The sequence below is a fragment of the Mustela erminea genome, chromosome 14 (assembly GCF_009829155.1).
Source record: "Mustela erminea isolate mMusErm1 chromosome 14, mMusErm1.Pri, whole genome shotgun sequence".
Lineage (NCBI taxonomy): Eukaryota > Metazoa > Chordata > Mammalia > Carnivora > Mustelidae > Mustela > Mustela erminea.
The window spans coordinates 84,794,839-84,816,578 of NC_045627.1; the positions used below are offsets into that span (position 1 = coordinate 84,794,839).

Sequence of the window (21,740 nt, forward strand, 5' to 3'; positions counted from 1 at the left end):
GTGGACTGTGAGCATGGAATGCCGTGTTAACACCCTTTCCAAGGGAGACACATCAAGCATAAAGACAAGGAAGCAAGGTGGGACTTTGCAAGCATATGGTGCACCTGCTTCCTTGAATGCAGGTAAGTATGAGCCATCATTCACAGGCAGTTTCCTGCACGGCAGGTGTCAAAGCCCTCTGTTCCCCCCACCTGTGTCTAAATTTCATGCCTTCAGCCTCTTTTCCCTGGTCTCCCTGCCTCCAGCCTTGCCACCTTCAGGCTCTTCAGCTCGTGGGTGTGCAAACTCCAGCCCCCAGGGGGCCAGGCCTGGCCCAGAGGAGCACCATCAGCCAGAATGCTGGTGTTCAAGGACAAGAGTGTGCTGGGGCTCCACATGCTGGGGGCTGACCTCGTACGAATGCTGATCAGAGCGGCCGGGTCTGCACACTGCCCAAAAGTAGCTGGGAAGCTGGATTCAGATGTGGTAAGTCCTAAGTTTTAAATCCTGGCAACTGATCCCAAATGTTGAAGGAAAGAAAAAAAATCCATCAGAAACATGTCTGTGGGGGCGCCTGGGTGGCTCAGTCAGTTAAGCATCGGACTCTTGGTTTCGGCTCAGGTTGTGATCTCAGGATCTTGGGATCGAGCCCACGTTGAGCTTCATGCTCAGTGGGGAGACTGCCTGGGGATGCTTTCTTTCTAACTCTGCCTCTGCCCTCTCTCTCTCTCTCAAATTAATAAGTCCTTAAAAACAAAACATGTCTGTAGGTCCCATGTCTGCTGCCTTCTCTGAGCTCATGGCAGGCGACCGCACCTGAATCACTGCTCGCGGCATTTCCACAGCTGCTGTGATCCATCCACAGGGGGAAGACAAAATGCCTTAAATTCGAATGTGAGTTTCTTTACCATCCAACCCCACTACCTGGGCAGCCCTGGTCCTTGCACCGAGCTGTTCCTTGCTAGATGTGTGTGGGTCTCCTGCCCAGGCACGCTGCCTTCTCAGAGACTCTGCCCTGCCCCTGGGGCCTGGTGAGTAGGCAGTGGGCAGGCTAGTGGGGGAGGGGAGAACTCCCAATCCTTGAGCGGACCCACTCTAGGCTCCCCAAAGCAGTCAGCTCAGCCAGGTGAGCTGGACGAGTCAGACCACAGGATTCTGATCCCAGGAGTCTAGCCAAGACCCACAGGCCTGTTTCCTGCCCGTGGTGGGTGCTTGAGCTCACTGGGCAAGAAATATAGAAATGGGGTGACTGTTGTGGGGCTACACGGGCACAGAAGTAATGAGGAAATAGAGACTCGGCAAGAGTTGGGGAGCAGAACATAACAGATGTGCAGAGCAAAGCAGAGAAGCTATGATAGGCACAGGCAGATGGGCGAGCACCAGTGGCTGCCCGAGATCCATTCTTCCAGAGACCAGCTGGGCGGCTGCTTCTGGGTTCCCAGTGAGCTTCTGGGCATCCTTGTGGCCCTTCTGCCTCATTTTGATGTGAGCTACGGTTATTAGTCAGGGTTCTCTAGGGAGCCAGCACCAGTAGGCTGAATGGATATAGAGACACACACAGAGAGAGAGATACACTGAGATATGGAGATTTTTAAAATCAGGAAGTGGTTCATGCAGTTATGAAGGATGGCAAGTCCTAAGACCTGTAGAATGTGTGTGTTGCTCTGGCAATGTTCTCTCCATCCCACACCTGCCAGGGAGCCTACTTTCAGGTTCAAGTCTCCTGTGTTCACATACTCCCAGCCCTGCCCAGGCTGACCTGGGCACTTCTTCCCACAGGGCGCCCCGCCTTCCGGCCAGCCTTGCTAAACATCGCTTGCTTTTGCCTGATCAGCACCCTCACCCCTTTTCTGTCTTCAGGTGACCCCATCTCACCTTCTTTCCTGTATGGGACTGCCACGCAGGGTCCCCTCCTTTCCCTGGCCCTGGGGTGGGAGTGGGATCCTGCAGGACCGGTCCTGCTCTCTCCCCTGCAACACTGAGCTGGGGCTGCTTGATCTCAGCAGTAGTGCCTGATTTTCACTCCGGAGTTGCTGGTTCTAGTGCTTTCTGAGGTCTGGCTATCCAACTTTTTTTTTAAAGATTTTATTTACGTATTTGACAGAGAGAGATCACAAGTAGGCAGAGAGGCAGGCAGAGAGAGAGGGGAGGAAGCAGGCTCCCCACTGAGCAGAGAGCCTGACGCAGGACTGGATCCCAGGACCCTGGGATCATGACCTGAGCCGAAGGCGGAGGCTTTAACCCACTGAGCCACCCAGGTGCCCTAACCACATTTTTTTTTAATTCTATAAATCATCTTACAGCCTTCCCAATGCTTGTCATGTCCCCTCCCCTTTTGGAATTCAGTTAGCCGGGGCCCAGGAATGCCGACTGGTGCAGCCTTTGTCATACTGTATGGGGTAGAGACTGTCTGGTCCTTGGTCTTTCCTAAAGTCGGAACCCACACTGGGGTGCCTGGGTGGCTCCGTTGGTTGAGTGTCTGATTCTTGAATTAGGCTCGGGTCATGATCTCAGGGTCATGGGGTCGAGCCCTGTGTCGGGCCCTGCATTTAACAGAGAGTCTGCTTGAGATTCTCCCTCTCCCTCTGCCCCTGCCCCCACTCTCACTCTCTGAAATAAATAAATAAGTCTTAAAAAAAAAAAAAGATTGGGGGCCCACGTAGCATTTGTCTCTGTGCCCATTAACACCCTGGCATTGGTCCATTGAAGTTTCCAAAGGAATAAATGATGGCCCAATAGCATAAACCCTGAGTAAGAGGGTTTGGAAACCCCATGCTGTAAGAGCTGGTATGGGCTCAGCTGAAAATAACAATATGATTCAGAAGTGTTCAGATAGGCGTATGGGTTCATAATGGGTCTTGCTTCCTTAGGGGAAATCCCATGCATTTGCGGAACGACTTTGATGCTTTTAAGCAGGCCGTGTAGCCTGGACAACCACACCTTTCACAGAAGAAAACAGTCGTGTAGAAGGGATGGGAGGAAGGAGATTACTTCATCTCTCTCACCCAGCTTGGGGTGAGCAGTGACTGCCCTCCCCCAGCGAAGGCCATAGGGTGCCCCGGCCGCAGGTCGGCGGGGGGGAGGGGGGCGGGTAAAGCTCCCACTGATAAGTGCAAGTTCTTTGCTGCTTTCCCTTACTCCTGCCCACACCTTTGGCTGTAATCTCTTCCAACGAAGGACCTCATGTGAGTGTGCCCATGGTCTGATGCCAAGTCCTCATAATTCAGCGTACTTATGTAAAACTGCTAACTCCCCACTCATGTAACCAAGGAGCAGGCGGCTTCTTGGCCAAAGGGCATCATTGCCGCCTGGCCCGTCAGTCCCTCTACCAACCATATGCACGCAGCGGCGCAGCAGCTGGAACGTGTTCCTCTACAAAGTGATCTCTTTTTAGGAAAAAAAAAAAAAAATCACAGAGCTGCCCTGTGCATGCGAGGTCATTCTAGAGTCTGGAATCTAGGCTCTTGTTACTTGAAGCGTGGTCTGGGAGCAGCAGCCATTGCCACCTCCCTGAGGGCTTGTTAGAAATGCAGAATCCTGGGGTGCCTGGGTGGGTTAAGCCTCCGCCTCTTGCTCAGGTCATGATTTCAGAGTCCTGGGATAGAGCCCAGCACCGGGCTCTCTGCTCAGCGGGGAGCCTGCTTCCCCCCACTCTCTGCCTGCCTCTCTGCCTGCTTTCCATCTCTCTCTCTGTCTCTCTCTGTGTCAAATAAGTAAATAAATAGATAGATAATCTTAAAAAAAAAAGAAAAGAAAAGAAAAGAAAAAGAAATGCAGAGTCTCAGGCTACCCAGCTGGCTCAGTTGGAAGACCACACGACTCTTGAACTTGGGGTTGTAAATTTGAGCCCCGCATTGGGTGTAGAGATTACTTAAAAATAAAATTTAAAAAAAAGGAAAAGGAAAAGAAATGCAGAATCTCTTTTCACCCCCGACCCCCTGAATCGGAATATAGATTTTAGTACGTTTCCCCAGGAAATTCACACGTATCGTAAAGTTTGAGAAACGGTGATCTCGACCTGGAGACCAGCAGCATTGCTTGGGATCCTGTGAGAAATGCAGATTCTCAGGCCCATCCCAGACCTCCTGAACCAAAACTTGGTTTGAGTAAGCCCTCCAGGTGATTTTAATGCGCATGGAAGCTTGAGAAGCACTTTTGGACTGATGACTCCTTACTTTCTTTTCTACTCTGGCCCACCTCACACAGAAGACCCCTTGGCCCACCCAGACCTCACTTGGTCTGGTCTCACTTTCCAGGGCACACAAACTTTGATACGAATAGAGCGCTCCTGTGGGGGACCATAATTTTGCCTACACAGTGTCTCTTCCTTCTTTTTCTTATCCACCTGGACTACGGAAACAAAATGTAGAAGACTGGGTGGCTTCTCCACAACAGAAACCTAATGCTCCCAATTCTGGAGGCTGGGAGTTCAAGATCAGGACACCTGCGCAGTCGGGTGTGGCCCAACTTCTTCCAGGTTGTAGACTGCCCAATTTCTTGCAGTGCTGTCACAGAGTGAAGGATGAGCAAGCTCCGTGGGTTGTTTTGTTTTTGTTTTTAATGAGAGAGAGAGAGAGTATGAGAGGGGAGAGGTCAGAGGGAGAAACAGACTCACCACTGAGCAGGGAGTCTGATGCGGGACTCGATCCCACAACTCCAGGATCACAACGTGAGCTGAAGGCAGTTGCTTAACCAACTGAGCTACCCATTTTCAGCATATGAATATTTTTGAGGACACAAACTTTTAGACCTTAGTGCTCTTGTAATAGTGCCCTGCTTTTTCCTGGGAGGCCCTCCCAAATTCCATGTGTGGTAAGAGAGTGAACACCCGCCCTGGTAGGGCGCCTGGGTCAGGCTGGATCATCAGAGTACCGTTTCCCTCTGAACACAGACATGAGGAATTCGGGGGCTCTGATACAAGAGGGCCAGAGTTCTTTCTGGGAGTGTCAGACCAAGTTGAGGAATAAGTTCCTCCCCATGTGGTTTACCTGGGACTCTGTTGGCCTGACACAGCTCTCTCTCCCAGTTGCCTGGAGAAAGCCCAACCACACAGAGAGAGAAGGAAGTCAACCTACAGATTGGGCAGAGCCAAGAAATGGAGAGTCAGAGAGCCTAGAACACCACCATTTAAGCCTTGGAACCAGTCATGCCTGAAGCCATCAATTGCTGGGCTATCTGTTACGGGAGCCAGAACATTCCCTGGAAAGTTAAGCCGTGTGAGATTGGGCTTCTGTTACTGGTGATGAAAAAGTCTTAGCTAATACAAGCAAATCTAGAAGGATTATACGACGTCTATATACCAATAGAAGATTGAATGGATTCACATTGGAGTGGAAATTCAGACATGATTTATAGACTTATAATTGTAAATATAATGGGCCCAAAGCTCTGCACACGAGAGTGTTAACTGAACTAGCTCTGGCCCAAAAGATATAAACAAGAATCTACTGGATCAAGATTTGGGGGAAGCTTCTGCTTTCCTGGTGCAAGGGCAAGACTCAGCTGCCGCACGTCCTTTGTCCGTTTCCTTCCCCTTCCTCTCGCTCGAGATGCAGACACAATGTTTTAGGGATGTAGTATTTAGGGATGTAGTAGGCACCTGGAGCTCATCAGTGTGAAAGCCTCACGTTAGTGATGGAAGAGCTGGAGATGGAAGGAGTATATTTCCTGATATCTCCGGAAGCGATGGTACCTGTCCAGGCCTGCCTACGTCTTGACCTCCTGATACACGAGAAAATTATCTCAGTTTTATTGAGCAACTCTAGTTGCATTTCTGATTCATGCAGCCAAATGCAACTCTAATTTATGTAATGTCTTTCACCTATTATATCCAAGCAAAGGTCACAGACTTTTGGGCTAAGTCCAAGACCATTAGTGGCTCACAATACCACGTTTCACCTTGGACCAATGTCATTCTTCAGATGAGGAACCCGAGTCCCTGGATTCACTTCCTATTGCTACTGTAACAAACTGCCACAAATGTAGTAGTTTAAAGCAACACAACTTCATTATCTTACAGTTCTAGAGGCAAGAAACCCTAAAATCAAGGGGTCGGGCGCTGAATTCCTTCTGGAGGCTTCAGAGGAGAATCCATTTCTTTTCCTTTTCCAGCTTCTAAAGGCTGCCCGCATTTCTTGGCTCACAGCCCCCTTCAAATTCAAGGCTAGCTGTGCAGCATTTTTTAATCTCTTTCTCTTCCTCCCTCCCTCTTTCTCTCTCAGCTCCGCTTCTGTTGTCATGTCCCCTTCTCTGACCCTGACTCTCCTGTCTCCCTCTTTCCCTCTAAGGACTCTCGTGATCACACTGAGACTATTTGGATCATCTAGGATAATTGCCTACGTCAAGATCCTCAGCTTAATTCCACTTGCAAAGTCACTTGTACCAGGTAAGGTAGTACATTCATGGGCACCAGAGAGAAGGATGTGGACACCTTCTAGGAGCATCGTTTTGTCTCCCATAATCTTAGATTTAGAAAATGATTTGCCCAAGGTCATACCTGGCCAATAGAAGAGGGAGAACCATGGGTAGGCTCCCCACCACTGACAGAAATGCCCTTGCTTCTCCTCCCTGGCTGGAAGCTGCAGGCCAGTCATTCTTCAAGGTCCATAGCAGGCTGTCCCTAAGCTCAGAAACCATTGCTGCCCTCTGTGGTTAACAGAGCCCATCCTCTTGGCTATGTCTATGTCACTCATTGGCACTTGGCACACATTCGGTCAGCAATCTTCAAAGTGTACATCTTGTTTTCTGCAGTCTTGACTCAAAGGCAAAGATCACACCCTAGACTTTTTGCATTCCTGGACCCCTGAGCCCACAGAGCGGACAGTTCAATACGTGTGTACAGAGCACGGCGTTCATGGCAGATTATCCAGATCGACTCACTCGGCTCCTGTACCACAGAATCTGGATGGCTAAAAACTGCATTTCCCAGAGTCCCTGGCAGGTCGGACTAGTTTCCACCAAGCTGGACATGGTGAAAAGCAAGGTAAGTGATAGCCACAGGTGGAGAGAATCCTTCAGGAGCACAGTAGTGTGTGGATTTGGTTTTGGGGGGCCTGTACTGTCAGGTCCCTGGTGACTTGGGAGCCAAGTACCCCAGTGAAACAATGCTATTGGGCATTTCTCAGAGCTGCATGGTACTTGAGCTTGGTTCTTCAGTTCCCATGGACATCTGTAAGCTTCTTACTGCCTGGGGTAAACATAACCCTTTAGTTGGTGTGGTTTCTGTTTTTTGCAGCTAAGACCCATGGCTGATTTTTTTTTTTAGGTCTAATATTCTTTTCTCCCTCAGTCAGATTGTAAATTCCCAAAGGGCAGGAACTACATTTTACATCCCTCCTATAAAATCAAGAGTACATAGTTCCCCAGTAAACTTAGCAACACAGTATGCATAATTTATTGAACTGAGTTAAAATTCTAAGATTCTGACGAATTCTGTATTCTGTCTGTGGCTGAAGAACCTAAAATGAACATTAAAAAAAATAGATTTTATTTATTTGACAGAGATACAGCGAGAGAGGGAACACAAGCAGGGGGAGTGGGAGAGGGAGAGGGAGAGGGAGAAGCAGGATTCCTACCAAGCAGAGAGCCTGATGTGAGGCTTGATCCCAGAACCCTGGGATCATGACCTGAGCTGAAGGGAGACGCTTAACAGCTGAAGCACTCAGGCACCCCTAAAATGACCATTCTTTTTTTTTTTTTTTTAAGATTTTATTTATTTATTTGACAGACAAGTAGGCAGACAGTCAGGCAGAGATAGAGAGAGGAGGAAGCAGGCTCACTGCTGAGCAGAGAGCCCGATGTGGGGCTCGATCCCAGAACCCTGGGATCACAACCCAAGCGGAAGGCAGAGGCTTTAACACACTGAGCCACCCAGGCGCCCCTAAAATGGTCTTGTTGTTTTTTTTTTTAAAGATTTTATTTATTTATTTGACAGAGAGAGAGATCACAAGTAGGCAGAGAGGCAAGCAGAGAGAGAGAGGAGGAAGCAGGCTCCCTGCTGAGCAGAGAGCCCGATGTGGGACTCGATCCCAAGACCCTGAGATCATGACCTGAGCCGAAGGCAGCGGCTTAACCCACTGAGCCACGCAGGCGCCCTAAAATGGTCTTGTTTTGATGCCTTCAAGCTAAGTCAGGCCTGGAGGAATCTGATTTTTTTCAAATGTCTTTCTTTCTTTTTTTAATTTAAAGATTCTTATTTATATATTATTTCAGAGAGAGAGCTAGTGAGCAGGAGCACAAGTGTGCGTGGAGAGGGGCAGAGGGAGAGACACAAGCAGGCCCCCACTGAGCAGGAAGCCCCAGGAGGGGCTCCATCCCAGAACCCCAGGGTCATGACCTGAGCCAAATGCAGACGCCTAACTGACTGAGCCACCCAGGCACCCCTCAAGTTTCAACACTTGGAAAGGCCAGAGGGGCAGTCAAGGAAACTTCCCTTTTCCTATCAACTTCTATTTATTGCAAAAATGAGGTAACATTAAATGGATTGTAACAATTCATCCAAAATGTCACTGGCCTAACACACAGCAATGTTTCCATTTGCTTCCCAGCCCTATTCCTACCATCCTTAATTTTGCAGGGCTGTAGTCTACATTACTGCCTGGTAATGTAAAATTTACTAGTTTTGTGGTCTGCTTTCTCATATGTTGTAACACAAGCAGTTTCCATGTTGTTACCTAGTTTTCATTTTTGGTGGCATAATATTTCTTTCTGCAGCCATGTTACACTTGTTTGTACAGTGACTTTTCTTCCGGCTTGTTCTGGCGTGATACCTTACACTGCCCTCACCGTCTTTAGAATCACTTCCCTAGCATCACTTCCCAGGCGTGGGATTATCAGGCCAATTGGTCCAAATATCTCCATTGCTTTTAGGGCCGTCACACTCAGCAAAAAGATGAGGACACCAATGAAGTACTGATATCTTTGTTTTTTTTTTTTTAAGATTTTTATTTATTTATTTTGAGAGAGAGAGAGAGACAGAGTGAGAGAGAGCATGAGAGGGGAGGTCAGCGGGAGAAGCAGACTCCCCATGGAGCTGGGAGCCCAATGTGGTACTTGATCCCAGGACTCTGGGACCATGGCCTGAGCCGAAGGCAGTTGCTTAACCAACTGAGCCACCCAGGCGCCCCAAGAAGTACTGATCTCTTTAATGCTTGCTACCTCTACAGGTGCCTCCTTATCTTGATTTGACTTGTTTTGGTTTTTAGGGAGACTGACTATTTCCCAGGGGCTTAATGTTTTATTTTTCCTGCCTCTTGTCCACTGAGCTCTCCTGGGGAGATGGCTCCCATTTCGGGGGCGTGTGACCCAGGAACGGAGAGCCAGCACCCAGGAATCCCGGTTTGCGCCCCTAGGAGCCGGGTTTGCACCCGGCCCGCCCCACTGGCCCCGCCCCACTGGCCCCGCCCCTCCGGGCTGCACAGCCCAGGACTACACTTCCCAGGCGCCCCTGCGCGGCGAGCCCAGCCGCAGTTCCCCGCCGGAGGCTGGGACGCGCGGAGACTGAGGTGTCCGGCAGAGCGCGATGGCCTCGTGGGGCGAGCGGCTGGCGGGCGTGCGCGGGGTGCTGCTCGACATCTCGGGCGTGCTGTACGATGGCAGTGAGGACGGCGGCGTGCCGATCCCTGGCTCCGTGGAGGCGGTAGCGAGGTGAGTGCGTCCCGCCGGCCGCGGTGGGCGCGAGGCTCCGCGCTCAGCCGGGTCCCACCGGCGGTTTCTGGCCGCTGCCGGGGGCGGGGCTGCAGCTCTGGTTCCGCCCCTCGCGCTGGGACCCCCCCCCCCATCCTGGCTGGACCCCCGCCGCCCCAACCCCCAACTTCCCTGCCTGACCCGGCAGCCCCTGACTTCCTGTGGCGGCTGAGCGCTTGGGATAGGGCTGGGCAGACTTGCAAGGCGCTGTAAGGGCACCGTCCGCACGGATTTCCAAGACTTAGTGACAAATACGGAAAGACCTTGCTTTATAAGGATAACATGTTGAAGTGATAATAATTTGATTACGTTAAATAAGATATATTAGATTCCACCTGTTTTTTACTTTTGCTTATGTAGTTACCAGAAAACTTTAAGATGTGCTGACATCATTTGTTGGGGGGGAGGGGAGGAGGAGGGCGTCTTGCCCACCAAACCTCGTGCACAGAAGACCACGCAAGGACCACGGTTGGCACCATTGGACTCTCCGCTTTGTAATTGTCATTGGCAGGACAGGCCAGTGCTGCCATGATTTCAGTGGGCAGCCAGGAAGGGGTAATTGCCCCGGACTTGGCTTCCTAGACTCACTGGTGGGAGGACCCTGGGTTAGTGGCCTGATCTCACTAGGATTCAGTTTACCTACCTGTAGCTGGCAATTAAGTGAGCCTCTTGGTCCTTCTCAGGGAGCCCACCCCACTGGTCTGTACAGGAGCCAAACTGTCCTGTGTAGCGAAGTTGGAGGTGTTTGAGAGACCAGGAACTCAGAAAAGGGAGACATAACCGCAAGGAGAACATGGGAAGGACGCCCAGTCCTAGGAGACTCCTGAGGGCCCCGGGAGCCTCATTTCCTGAAGTCCAGGTTTAAGTTCTACCCTTTGTCTTAGATCCTATTTACCCTAAGGCTTCAGATGAACTCTGTCATAAGCAAGAACATTGTGCATTGGCATTTTTTTTGTTGTTAGTTCATTCATTTTTATTGCCAACTAGGATTAGATCATATCAGTACATGTATGCATTGGCATCTTATGAAGCCAAGAAAATTATGGGAGTGCAGCAGAGGGCATTGGCTGTGTTTTGGGGTTATGTGTACCTAGTGGGGGGAAGCACGAGGCCACAGTTTCAGGGCCATGACTGAGGCAGACAAGTCTTCATGGGGCTCATGTCTATGAGGGAAATGGACAGTAAACTTGGATGCAGACAAGGAAACGTAAGATTGGCTGAAAAAGGGACAGAGGGGAGGTTGGACAGAGAGGGCATTGGACCCAACCAGAGGGTATGAAGGGCCGTCTGGACGAGGCACGGAGGAAGTGCATTCCGGCTAGAGGGAACAACAGCTGCAAAGGCCTAGCAGCAGAAGAGAGCTTGGCACATTCATGTTCAGGGAACCAAAGAGAGGGAGCATGGCTAGAGCAGGAACCTGCCGCGGAGAGGTGCCTGGATTTTATCCTGAGTGCAGTGGGGAGTCACTGAAGATTCCAGGCAGGAGCGTCGTGTGATCTGATGTATGTTTTAAAGAACTTGAAATGTGAAAGGTGAAGCTGTATAAGTACCAAACAAAGACAGAGATTTCCTTTGAAATCTTGGAGTAGAGGACCTTTATAATTATGCCCCCAAATCTAGAAATCAACAGAAAAAAAAAAATCGACAGCCTAATAAAAAATGCACAAAAGATATAAACAGTTCACAAGGAAGAAAAAGCAAATGACCCCTAAGCATAGGAAAGGTGTTCAGCCTTAGATAAGAGAAATGCAAATCAAAACTGGGCAAGGAGCCTTTTTTCATCAATATGAGAAAACTGGCAAAAATGCACAACTTTGAGGGGTGCCTGGGTGGCTCAGTCATTAAGCATCTGCTTTCTGCTCAGATCATGATCCCAGGATCCTGGGGTCAAGTCCTGCATCAGGCTCCCTGGTCAGCGGGAAGCCTGTGTCTCTCTCTCCCACTACCCCTGCTCGTGTTCCCTCTCTCACTGTGTCTCTGTCTGTCAAATAAATAAATAAAATCTTAAAAAAAAAAAAGCACAACTTTGAGCATACATTCTCTGGGTGAGTGTTTGTGGAAACAGACCCTGTCCTACATTGCTTGTGGAAGATCCGTTCGGCTTTCTCTCCCACCAGTTCCACTTCTGGAAATTGCCTTGCCTCATGCATGAGAAAGGACCTCCGTGCAAGGTCATTCATGAAAATAAATTTTGAAATAGGAAAACACTGGAAAGAACTCAGATACCCACTGATAGGGGAGTATCATGGTCCATCCATCTATGCAAGGGAATACCGTGTAGCACCGTGTACTATGTGTGCCTGTCACATAGATGCATTGGCAGGGAAGACAGCAAAGCACAGAACCGGCTGCGTGGTGACTGTCTTTTGGGTGGAAAAGGCAGAAATGCAGGCCAGTGTTGCTGCTGCTGTGTTTGCTTAAGGCCGCTGGGGGAAGAGTTCACTGTTGGGAGAGCTGGGGACGGACAGCTGGGGAACGCTGGGTGATTGCTTCTTCACTGTACGGCTTTGTGTATTAACTTTGTTTTTAATGTTTTTTTGAGCTGTGTGAATATATCTCCCATTTGAGATTTTGAATGGCAAGTACTCTGTCAATTATATGTCCGTAAAGCCGGAAAAAAGGTTCCACCCCCCACCCCCCAGTTTACAAGTATTTTAAGATCGTTCTAGTTGCAAAGTGGGGAATGTCCAGATGCTCTCGTCAGGAGGGAAAGCAGAGGAGGCAGTTAGGAGACCATTGTATGGTCCAGAAAGAGATGGTGGGGCAAGGAGCAGGGAGGGGGCGGGAAGGGAGTTTTGGAAGTAGAGATGTTTTGGAAGTAGGACCGGGAGGGCCTGCTGATGAGGGAGTCTGTGGGGGCCTGGAGAAGAGGAAGAACGGCTCCCAGGGTCGGACTAGAGCACCTGAAAGGACGGAGAGGGTGAGGAGGGGGTGCAGGGCAGGTGCTCTGAGAGTTCATGACGTGCGTATGGCAAGGTCTTGGCCCAGTGCTGGGTGCAGGATAGACGGTGAGAGCGCCGTATGCACACATACATACATTTATTTCTTTAAGTTGTAGAATTTTTTATTGAGATAGAATTAACATACAATCTTCTATTAGTTTCAGGGGAACAGCCTGTTGGTTCAGCAGTTCTGTACATTACTCGGTGTTCAGCACAGTATGAATGGAGCCGCCAGCAGTCACCAGACAACATTGTTACAACATTATTGACGATATTCCCTTTATTTCTGGGCAGGTGAGGCTGCTCTCGGCTGCCTGTTCTGTGCTCGGTATCCTCTGTGCTCGGTATCCGCGCTTGCCTCTCACTGTCTTGTGTGGTCCCCCTGACAGTCTGGGGTGGAGGGCGCTGTGCCTCCCCTTCACCACGGGAAGCCACTGCCGCTCGGAGCTTGCCAGGGTCTCAGCTGGGATGGCCCAAGGACCATGGGGACCCAAGTCTGCCTGACTGCCAGCCGCTCTGCCCCAGCCATACTTGGAGTCCTTTGTGGGAGGAGCAACAGAAAAAAAAAATCGACAGCCTAATAAAAAATGCACAAAAGATATAAACAGTTAGTTCACAAGGAAGAAAAAGCAAATGAGCCCTAAGCATAGGAAAGATGTTCAGCCTTACTTAGATAAGAGAAATGCAAATCGAAACTGTGCCAAGGTGCCTTTGTTACTTTGTTGAGAAGCAACGGGTGTTGAGAAGGCAGCCCGTCCCGAGTAACGCAGCCCCCGCCGACACAGACCTGTCCGTGTCCAGCAAATGCATGTGCCAATCGCAGGGCGTGGCAGTAAGGAGGGGTCCCGGCCTGTTGACCTCCGTGGGTTCTGCACTGGCACCTTCCCACCCATCCCCAGGAGGGTTTTGTTCTGATTTACTTTAACTCCGGCTGATTTAAGTAGCTGGGCTGTCTCTGGTAGCAGCTATGCCCTAGAAGTCGAACAGCTGTGTGACGTCAATCTTAAACTACATCAGAACCAGTTTTGTGACTGAGGGGATTGCCTTCTCCAGAGCATGTGGGATTATTTTCGGTGGGGGGACATAGCGCTCCTTATCCTGGGAGATTTTATCATCGTGCTGCCCAGGGTCCTGGAGAGCTAATGGCCTCATCCCTCTGAAACCTCAGGGGCTCCCAGGCCACAAGACCAAGTCCCCATGCCTCCTCCTGGTCTGCTAGGGCCTTCTCAAGTGAGCGTGGTGGCCCCTTGTCCCCTGCCTTCCCACCTAATCCCGTTACTGCCAGTTGCAAAGACTCCTGGGTAGGGTTTTCACTCACGAGCCTCTTTGTGGCCAAGCGCCCACCGAGCGCACCCCAGTGTGCTCTGGGTCTCTGGACATCCTTCCCTCTTGGGCTCTTCTGCTTGGCCTCCAGGAGCCCACTGATCACACCCAAGCCTCCCTTGTGGGTGGCCGTGGGCAGGCACAAAGCCCAGGGCCCAGACGCTCAGTGGTAGTGAGTGTGGTGCTGGAAGGTTCCCCCTGCTTTTGGAGTTTTCCATGGGAATGTTTCACACATGCCGCATGACCCTGTTTTGTAGCGCCTGAGCCAAGCATGGACTCTCTGAGGAACCTTTTACGGAACAGGCCTGCTTGTCAAGGTGAAGGACGCTGTGCCCTGTGTGTTTGGCTGCTTTCTATAGTGTGTGTAGCCATGGAGAGGGGTTTCTTTACAACCTGCACTGGGTGGCCTCCTTGATATGCAAGGCTCACTTTGAGAGGCTCACTTTGATGTCCCGAGGAGCCCAATGGAAGTCCCTGGGGTGAGAGCAGCTGCAGAGGGCCAAGCATGATGGGGAGGAGACGAGGTTCTGGGGGACCGCTCAACCCCCAGCAGCTCCCCAGCACCACAGGCTCCCAGCAGCACCATCATTTGAGGAACCCAAGGGGGACGACTGACTACTCTTCTTCCTAGACTTTTTGCAGTGACATGTTTGTCCCCAGGTTTTCTAAGAGGTTCCCACTGTTTTGGGGACATGGAGCACATGCAGAGGATAAGCCCTGCTTTCCAGAACCATGTGGACCACAGTCATAGTGGTTACCAGCGATTGAGGGGGGCCTGTCGGGTCCCAGCTGGGTGTTTAACTGCATAGCTGCTTTCCCAGCCCACCCCCAAGTAGGCATTTCGGGCCCCTTTTCAAAGGGACGGAGGCCCAGAGATTCAGCAACTGGCCGAAGTGGAAAAGGTGGCTGGGCCAGGTTAACCCCTGGGTGCCTGTGACTCCAAGGCCTCCGTGTCCCGCTCAGCACCATGCTGCCTCTTGATACAGGCGTTTGCTCCTTCATTCACTTCCAGCCGGCAAGTGTTTACCGAGCACTTCTAAACTGACAGGACCCGCGGCTGGGAAGGAGGCAGAGGGACAGTTGGGAGAATCAGTGTAAAGGGCCTTGGGAAGACCCATATCTGATGGGGGGAGACCCAGCCGGCAGGAAGCTGGGGAGCTGGGGTGGGGGAGCGTAGCCTCGCGGGTCTCTTGCGGTTGCACTGGGGTTTGTAGATGTCATCGGCGCCAGGAGTGTCCCCGGAGGCCACACCGGCTCCTTCCTGGAGCTGCTGGGGGCAGTGCTGCCAGGCGCTCTTACTGCACTAGGATTTGTGGGCGGGCGTGGTAATGGGACATCTGTAACCAGCCCAGGGTGCCCCCAACGGGCCCTTTATTGGAGCCCATTCTTGGGCATTTGGGCTCTCCCGGGGGAGCCATTCAGAGGCAGGGCCGGGCCCAGCGGGGGCTGCGGGGGCCGGCCCGGGGGCTGGCCGGCACAAAGGAGAGCCCCGGAGGCATCTGCATGTGAAAGGCAGGTGGGCATTTACTGCATCCTGTCTCCGGCCACTAAAGCACAGCTGCTTGGCCCAGCCCTTTTGTGGCCGGCGGAAGGGAGCAGGCCTGAGCCCAGGGCCGCTTCATAAAGCAATTCCCACCCAGGGCCGCCAGACCCACAACCCATCCTTCCAGGTGGGGCCTCTCAAGCCCCAGGGTGTCCCGGAAGCCCTGGGACCCTCTTGACTCCGAGGCCCCCTCCCAGCAGGTTTTTGTGGCGACGGATGGGGCCAGGGGCACCTTGTCCGAAGTCGCCAGCCTGCAGACCTCAGGACCAACCCCTCCGTCCCTCCCCTCCTCAATGCTGGGCCGCGGGGGCTGAGCATCTGGGCCCAGGAGTGGCGATACTAAGAGCTGCGAGGGACTGGGGGGCCTTACCTTCGGGGGCCTCGTCCCCTCACCTGCCAGAGGAGGCCCTTCGGGGATATTGGAGGGAGGAGGCTGCTTGTTTGAGTTTGTCAAGGCCAGCAGGAGCTTGCCTCACTCAGCCCCGACCTGGGACAAGGTGTGTTTTGACAAGATCACCCTGCCGCGTATCTGCTGCCATTTCGGGTGTGTGTGTGGGGGTGCTCCTCCTTGTAAACAGTCCTGACGAGGGCATGAAGGTGCGGAGTAGCGTCCGGACCCTTCTGTCACCAGGCCTGACCCACGCATTCCCCACCGGGTGAGGGGGTGGGAACAACCACACCCCTTCCTCTCCATTCCCCCCAAATCACAGAGGACTGGAAGGCCCAGTGCCTCCCTTTCCTGACGTGGCATCCTCCTCGCCCCCTGCCCCACACCCCTGCCTCCTCTGCCCTGGTGCTGGCTGTCACTGGGGGCCGAGTCCCTGCAGATCCCGGGCCAGAACTTCCCAATCTTCCGTAGCCTCAGAGCATTGATTCCCCAAAGAAATCCGCGGTAGGAACTGCCCCCCCCATTAAAAAAATAAATAAATAAGAGAACAGTGTTTGACAAATGTATGTTTTCTCTCTTCAAATCTATAACTGATGATGAAGCCAGTCAGTGAAAATGACCGAGGTGTTTTGTTGAATAACGATATTCAAGTCAGGGCCAGGGGACAGCCCAGCAGTTTATTTATTTAGTTATTTATTTCAGAGATTTTATTTATTTATTTGACACAGAAGGCAAGCAGGAGAGCGAGAGCAAGCACAGGGAGGGAGCGGCCGGGAGGAGGGAAGCAGGCTCCCTGCTGAGCGGGGCTCCATCCCACAACCCTGGTATCTGACCTGAGCTGAAGGCCAAGGCTTAATTGACTCCGGCCCCACCCAGGTGCCCCAGTTTATTTTTTAAAGATTTTATTTATTTATGTGTGAGAGAGAGGACAAGCAGGGGGAGGAGCAGAGGGAGGAGAGGGAGAAGCAAGTTCCCCACTGAGCAGCACACCTGGTGCGGGGCTCGATCCCACGACCCTGGGACCATGACCTGAGCCCAAGTCAGACACTTAACCCACTGAGCCAGCCAGGCGCCCCGACAGCACCACAGTTCCTCTGTTCATGCCTCTGTGGGAGTGGCTGGGAAACAAGGGGCACGTCTAGCAGGACAAGAGGAGGAAATAGATTGCGGTTCACCCAGACCATGATTCTGCCGCTGTTTGATGTTGACATTAGTTTATGTCACATAAATTTTTTTTTAAAAGATTTTATTTATTTATTTGATAGAGATCAGACGTAGGCAGAGAGGCAGGCAGAGAGAGAGGGGGAAGCAGGCTCCCCGCTGAGCAGAGAGCCTGATGTGGGGCTCGATCCCAGGACCCTGGGATCATGACCCGAGCCGAAGGCAGAGGCTTTAACCCACTGAGCCACCCAGGTGCCCCAATTTATGTCACATCAGTGTTGTATGTGGTCAGTAAAACATGTTCTAGAATAATGTGTAGGAAATACCATTTTTGTCCAGAAAGATAAAGGAGGCCCGACAATCCGCACCGTTCGGAGGGAGAGCAGTAGAGTCATGCACCTGACCCACACGGAGGGAAACTGAGACATGTTGGATGGGGGCGTGAGGCCGCACGGGACAAGAGCTGTTTCTTGGGTTCCCATCTCAGCACAGGTGGGCAGGGTCACCATACGGAAATCAAGGGCAGCCGGGCTGGTGGTTCTGGAAGAGAGTTCATGGTTTACCCCAACATTGCTGCCTCTGGTAGGAAGCCCCTCAGATTAGGAGGGCCTTGTGGCTTGGGTTACTCAGGAGGCCTACAAAAGGAGTCGTGAACACCGCCCCCCTGCCCGTGTTGCCCCTAGCACTCCAAGGATGTACGGAGAAGCCATATTGGCAAACCCAGCCTCAGCCCTGCCTGTAGAGGTGTGAAGGGCAATTTCCCGTGACCGTGGGGCCGACAGGATGTGTAGAGAAGGAACCAGAGACTCAGAGAGCCTGGCTTGAGGATGCCTCACTGAGAGGGAGAGTGGGTGCCACTTCCTACCTGTCACCTAAAAAAGAACGCCGGTGTCGGCTTTTGTAGGTGAGGGCCTGGGTATTGAATCCCAACTCTGTCCTGTGATTGTGATGGAATCTTGGGCAGGTTTCATAGCCGTTTTGTGCCTCAGTTTCCCGTGTGCATCACCGGGGGGTAAGTTAAGTAGGATATTTTCTCTGAAACCACCATTTTACTTGTGCTACCTCTAGGAGCTAAAGGAGCCTTTTGTGGCTTGAACTGTCAGATGATGGGTAAGGAGTGGTTCTTTTGCAAATACAAAAAGTCTTTCTGTTGTTGAACTTGGTGCTGATTCCACCCAAAATCACTCAGCTGTGCCCAGGTTGTATTTCTCACATTTTTATACGTTTCCATGAGGCCGGTTTGTAATAGAGGGTTCTCTTCTGTGCTCTGGTCTTGGGTGAGGCACGCAGCCCCTCTGAAGCCTAGGTCCTCATCTATAAATGCGGACAGAGACCTGTCTCCCAGATTGTCTTGAGAAGTCACTGGGAGCCTGTGGGTGGTGCCCTGGGCAGCTGGGAGAGGCCCTGGCAGCCAGTCCCTGGGAGCTGTTGTGGCTATTGTTGGGGTTCCCTTTGTCCCGGGTGCCCGAGGATGTTTGCCCCAGCCTCCCTTCGCTGGATTGAATGTTGCCCTCTTTTCTTAGTGGTGCTGTCTGGGCTCCCCACCTCCTGGCCCCAGTTCCTGGGGCATGTGGCTTCCTGTGAGACTGCCTGCCTCCAAGGCCCAGATGTCCCCAGCCCAGGCTTGCCAGACACATAAATTTTGTGGTTGGTACTGTCGGTCTGCACTGGCATTTTCTGAGTCTTTGCAGCATGCTAGGTGCTTCTGATATGGTTTGTAAGGATCACATTTGTACATCACACTGTCCTGCTGCTAGTGTCCCGTTTTACACATTTGCAAACTGAGATCGGAGAGTCAGGTCAGAAGCCTCAGCCACACAGTCAGAGGTGGTGGAGGTGCGGTAGGCTCGTCGCTTTCTGAGTCAGGCTGCCCCCTCCTGTCACCTCGCTCTGGGTGTGCCTGGCCTCTGTCCCCTGCTGCTCCTGGCCCAGACCAGCCTCTGATGGCTGGTGACTGGCTCTTCAGGGTTGGAGAGTGGTCCGAAGAACCCACAGCGCCTCAACACACGCTCTGGGGTACGTTGCATCCCTCTGCACCCCAGTCTCCCGCTGTGAAATGAGCCCTTGGTGGAATCCTGTTGAACCTCTCCTCTGGTTTCTAGATTCCCTGCACTTGATTTTAAGTTGTGTTTATTAATAAATAGCACACTGATGTCTGTGGACTCAGCATTCCCCTTTGCTCTGAGCTCTGAGACTCAGGCAGGTAAGAGAGAACATGCTGGGTGGTGAGGCAGTCACAGGCACCTGGAGGAGGTGCCTCGTGTTTCGTAAGGGCCCTGGCTTTGGAGCCTGCCCAGTGTCTATCTGCCCTCGTCCCTATTCCCTGAGGTCACTGGCCAGCTGGCCCGACTGAGAGGCCCAGCCAGGGCCCGTCCATGTGCGTCACCTTGTCCCTTGTTCCTTCTCTTCTTTCTGTCCATACTTTGGACTCTGTTTCTGGCCTGGGCTCTGACGACACAGTGATGTGCATTGCTGCCCACAGAATGTCAGATGGAGAATGGGGAGCGGCTGGCTGTCAGCTGCGCAGAAAGCTCTGCTGGATCTGGAGGGAAGGGGGAGGTGTGGCGGGCCCAGCTCGACCTACTGGCAGAAGCTGTTACTGGTGCCCCTTGGAGTTCCTGGTCTGATGGTGACACCAGCATGCGGGACGGCTCATGGCATGCCCAGTCCTGGAGAGAGCAGAAGACCAGGCACTGGGATTACCCCATATCATGGCCAGGACTCCGGGACCCCAGGAGTCTGACCTTTAGACTTGTATCTAGACTATAGATGCTTGGCAAGTTGCAAGTGCAGGACCCCAGCTGGGGAGCCAGACCCTGTTCTCATGGGGGCAAAATCCCTTCTGCTGCTGCTCCAGCCACAGGGCGGCTCCCTGACCCCAGCTGATGCCTGTCACCGGGCCGTGGGGACCTGGGCTGGGTCCCTCCCTGAGTCAACAGGGCGCCTGTTGGTATGCGCCAGGGACAGTGCAGGAAATGCGGGACTCACTGCAGACTGTTCCTGCTCCGCTCGCGGGATCCTATTTGACCCTTTATTTTTTTTTAAAAAATGGGGTTCTTAGAGCAAATAAGTACTTTGTAGGATTCACTTCTTAATTCTTGGCCTTTTGGCTAAGATCAAGTGTATTATCTGTTCTTATCAATTTAATATCTGCTACGTCCTCTCTCAGAGTTGTTTTCAAGCTCTGCGGCTTTCCAGGAGAGACAGCGGCTGGCATAGCCATACCCCGGCTGAGGGTCACGTCCGGGGTCGCGTCCGGCTGACACTGATCTCGCCGAGGGCCTTGGCCAGGCACTGCCGCCTGCGTTCCGGTTCACGACAGCCCCCTGAGGTGTCATGAATGTCCTTTCATTGATCTGCTGCTTTTCCCCTTATAGTAGTCATAGGGACCCCTGCTCCGCCGGGGAACCTCGTGAGTTGTGGCACCAGGGGCAGAGCAGGCTGAGACAGAATGGGGAGACTCCCCCTCCTCACCCCTCACTTCCCCTCTCCTCCCGCTGTGTTTCTCCTGTGTCCTGGTCGATGTTCTCGGCTGGCATGGAGTGAACCCTCACAGGGTGCCAGGCCCATGCAGGCACATTGCGGGTCTCGCTGAAGCCTCACAGTATGAGACAGGACAGGTGCTGTGGTCGTCCCCATTTTACAGATGAGGAGACTGAGGCACAGAGAGAAGGGAGAGCTCGCTAAAGGTCCCACAGCTGTTAGGTGGCAGAGCCACAGTCATCCACAGTCATCAAACTTCGAAGTGCCTCCGTCCACAGTCCATAGTCATCAGACTTCGAAGTGCCTCCTTGTCCCCACTGGGCCCCCTGGCCTGCAGCCTGGCAGTAGAGCGTCTCCGGGCATGGCTGTTCCGTCTGGTCCATAGCCTGCGTGAAGGAGTGACTCACTCCAGCACCGTGTGCGTAGGCTCAGTCTCGCGTTCACCTGTCTGGACGCATTTGGCTCCCTTACGCTTTCTCCTCTGGTATTCTCTAGACCTTGCACTGAAGAATTAGACACAGTAGGGAGGCGATACTGCCCACGGGCAGGATTAGCTTGGAGCATGGGGTTTATTCCTGAGGTTCTCTGGATGCAAGGGCAATGTTGTTCCTTTATGATGCGTGGGCCCATCAGATCTGGAATTCAGATTCGTTAGGGAATTCCCATCGAAAAGCATTGCTACCCTCCAAGGGCTGTGAAAGCAGAGCTGAAGATGGGCTCTGCCTGAGCGGACTGGGGATGGGGGCCCTGGGGGGCTTCCTGGAGGAGGGGAAACACGAACCAGTCCTCGAAAGATGACAAAGATTGGGCTGTAGAGGAGGGTCAGCAGACTCTGGGTGACTTGAGCCCTCCGTAGGGCATACGAAGGTGACAGCTTCCCAAGAGCTGGTTGGGGGTGGGGGGATGGGGAATGGAGTGAGGAGGGAGGATGGGCCCAGTTGGGAGGGCCTTGCCTGGGGCAGCCTTCTTGCCCCCTGGTGGCCTCCCCTCCCAGCCCCTCTGGCGAGCCGGAGAGGGCAGCAGGCTGTGGAGCTGTGCCAAGGTCGGTCAGGATGTCCAGTAATCGCCTTAGCGCTCTACCTGCTACGGAGCCATAATGAGAGGGTTTCCATTATTTTCGGGTGAGCGCCCCCGGCAGATGCCGACAGCCAGCAGCTGTGTGAGGTCCGAGGTGATTTGCAGGGGACCAGTTCGTGTGACGCACAGTAATTGCACCAGGCGGGTTTGTCCTGTCCTG

At 52.5% G+C, this 21,740-nt stretch overlaps 1 protein-coding gene and 1 pseudogene across 2 annotated transcripts in view; both read left to right on the top strand.

Moving 5' to 3' along the window:
* The first annotated feature begins 9,423 nt into the window (after nucleotides 1-9,423).
* Nucleotides 9,424-21,740, top strand: part of LHPP (phospholysine phosphohistidine inorganic pyrophosphate phosphatase) — a 120,727-nt gene continuing 108,410 nt past the window's right edge. For both annotated transcript variants that reach the window (XM_032312302.1, XM_032312303.1), the window contains exon 1: nucleotides 9,424-9,624. In XM_032312302.1, coding sequence (XP_032168193.1) covers nucleotides 9,500-9,624 — 125 coding nt within the window. In that variant the 5' untranslated portion in view covers nucleotides 9,424-9,499. The remainder of the gene's footprint in view (nucleotides 9,625-21,740) is intronic.
* LOC116573825 lies at nucleotides 20,111-20,206 on the top strand (annotated as a pseudogene).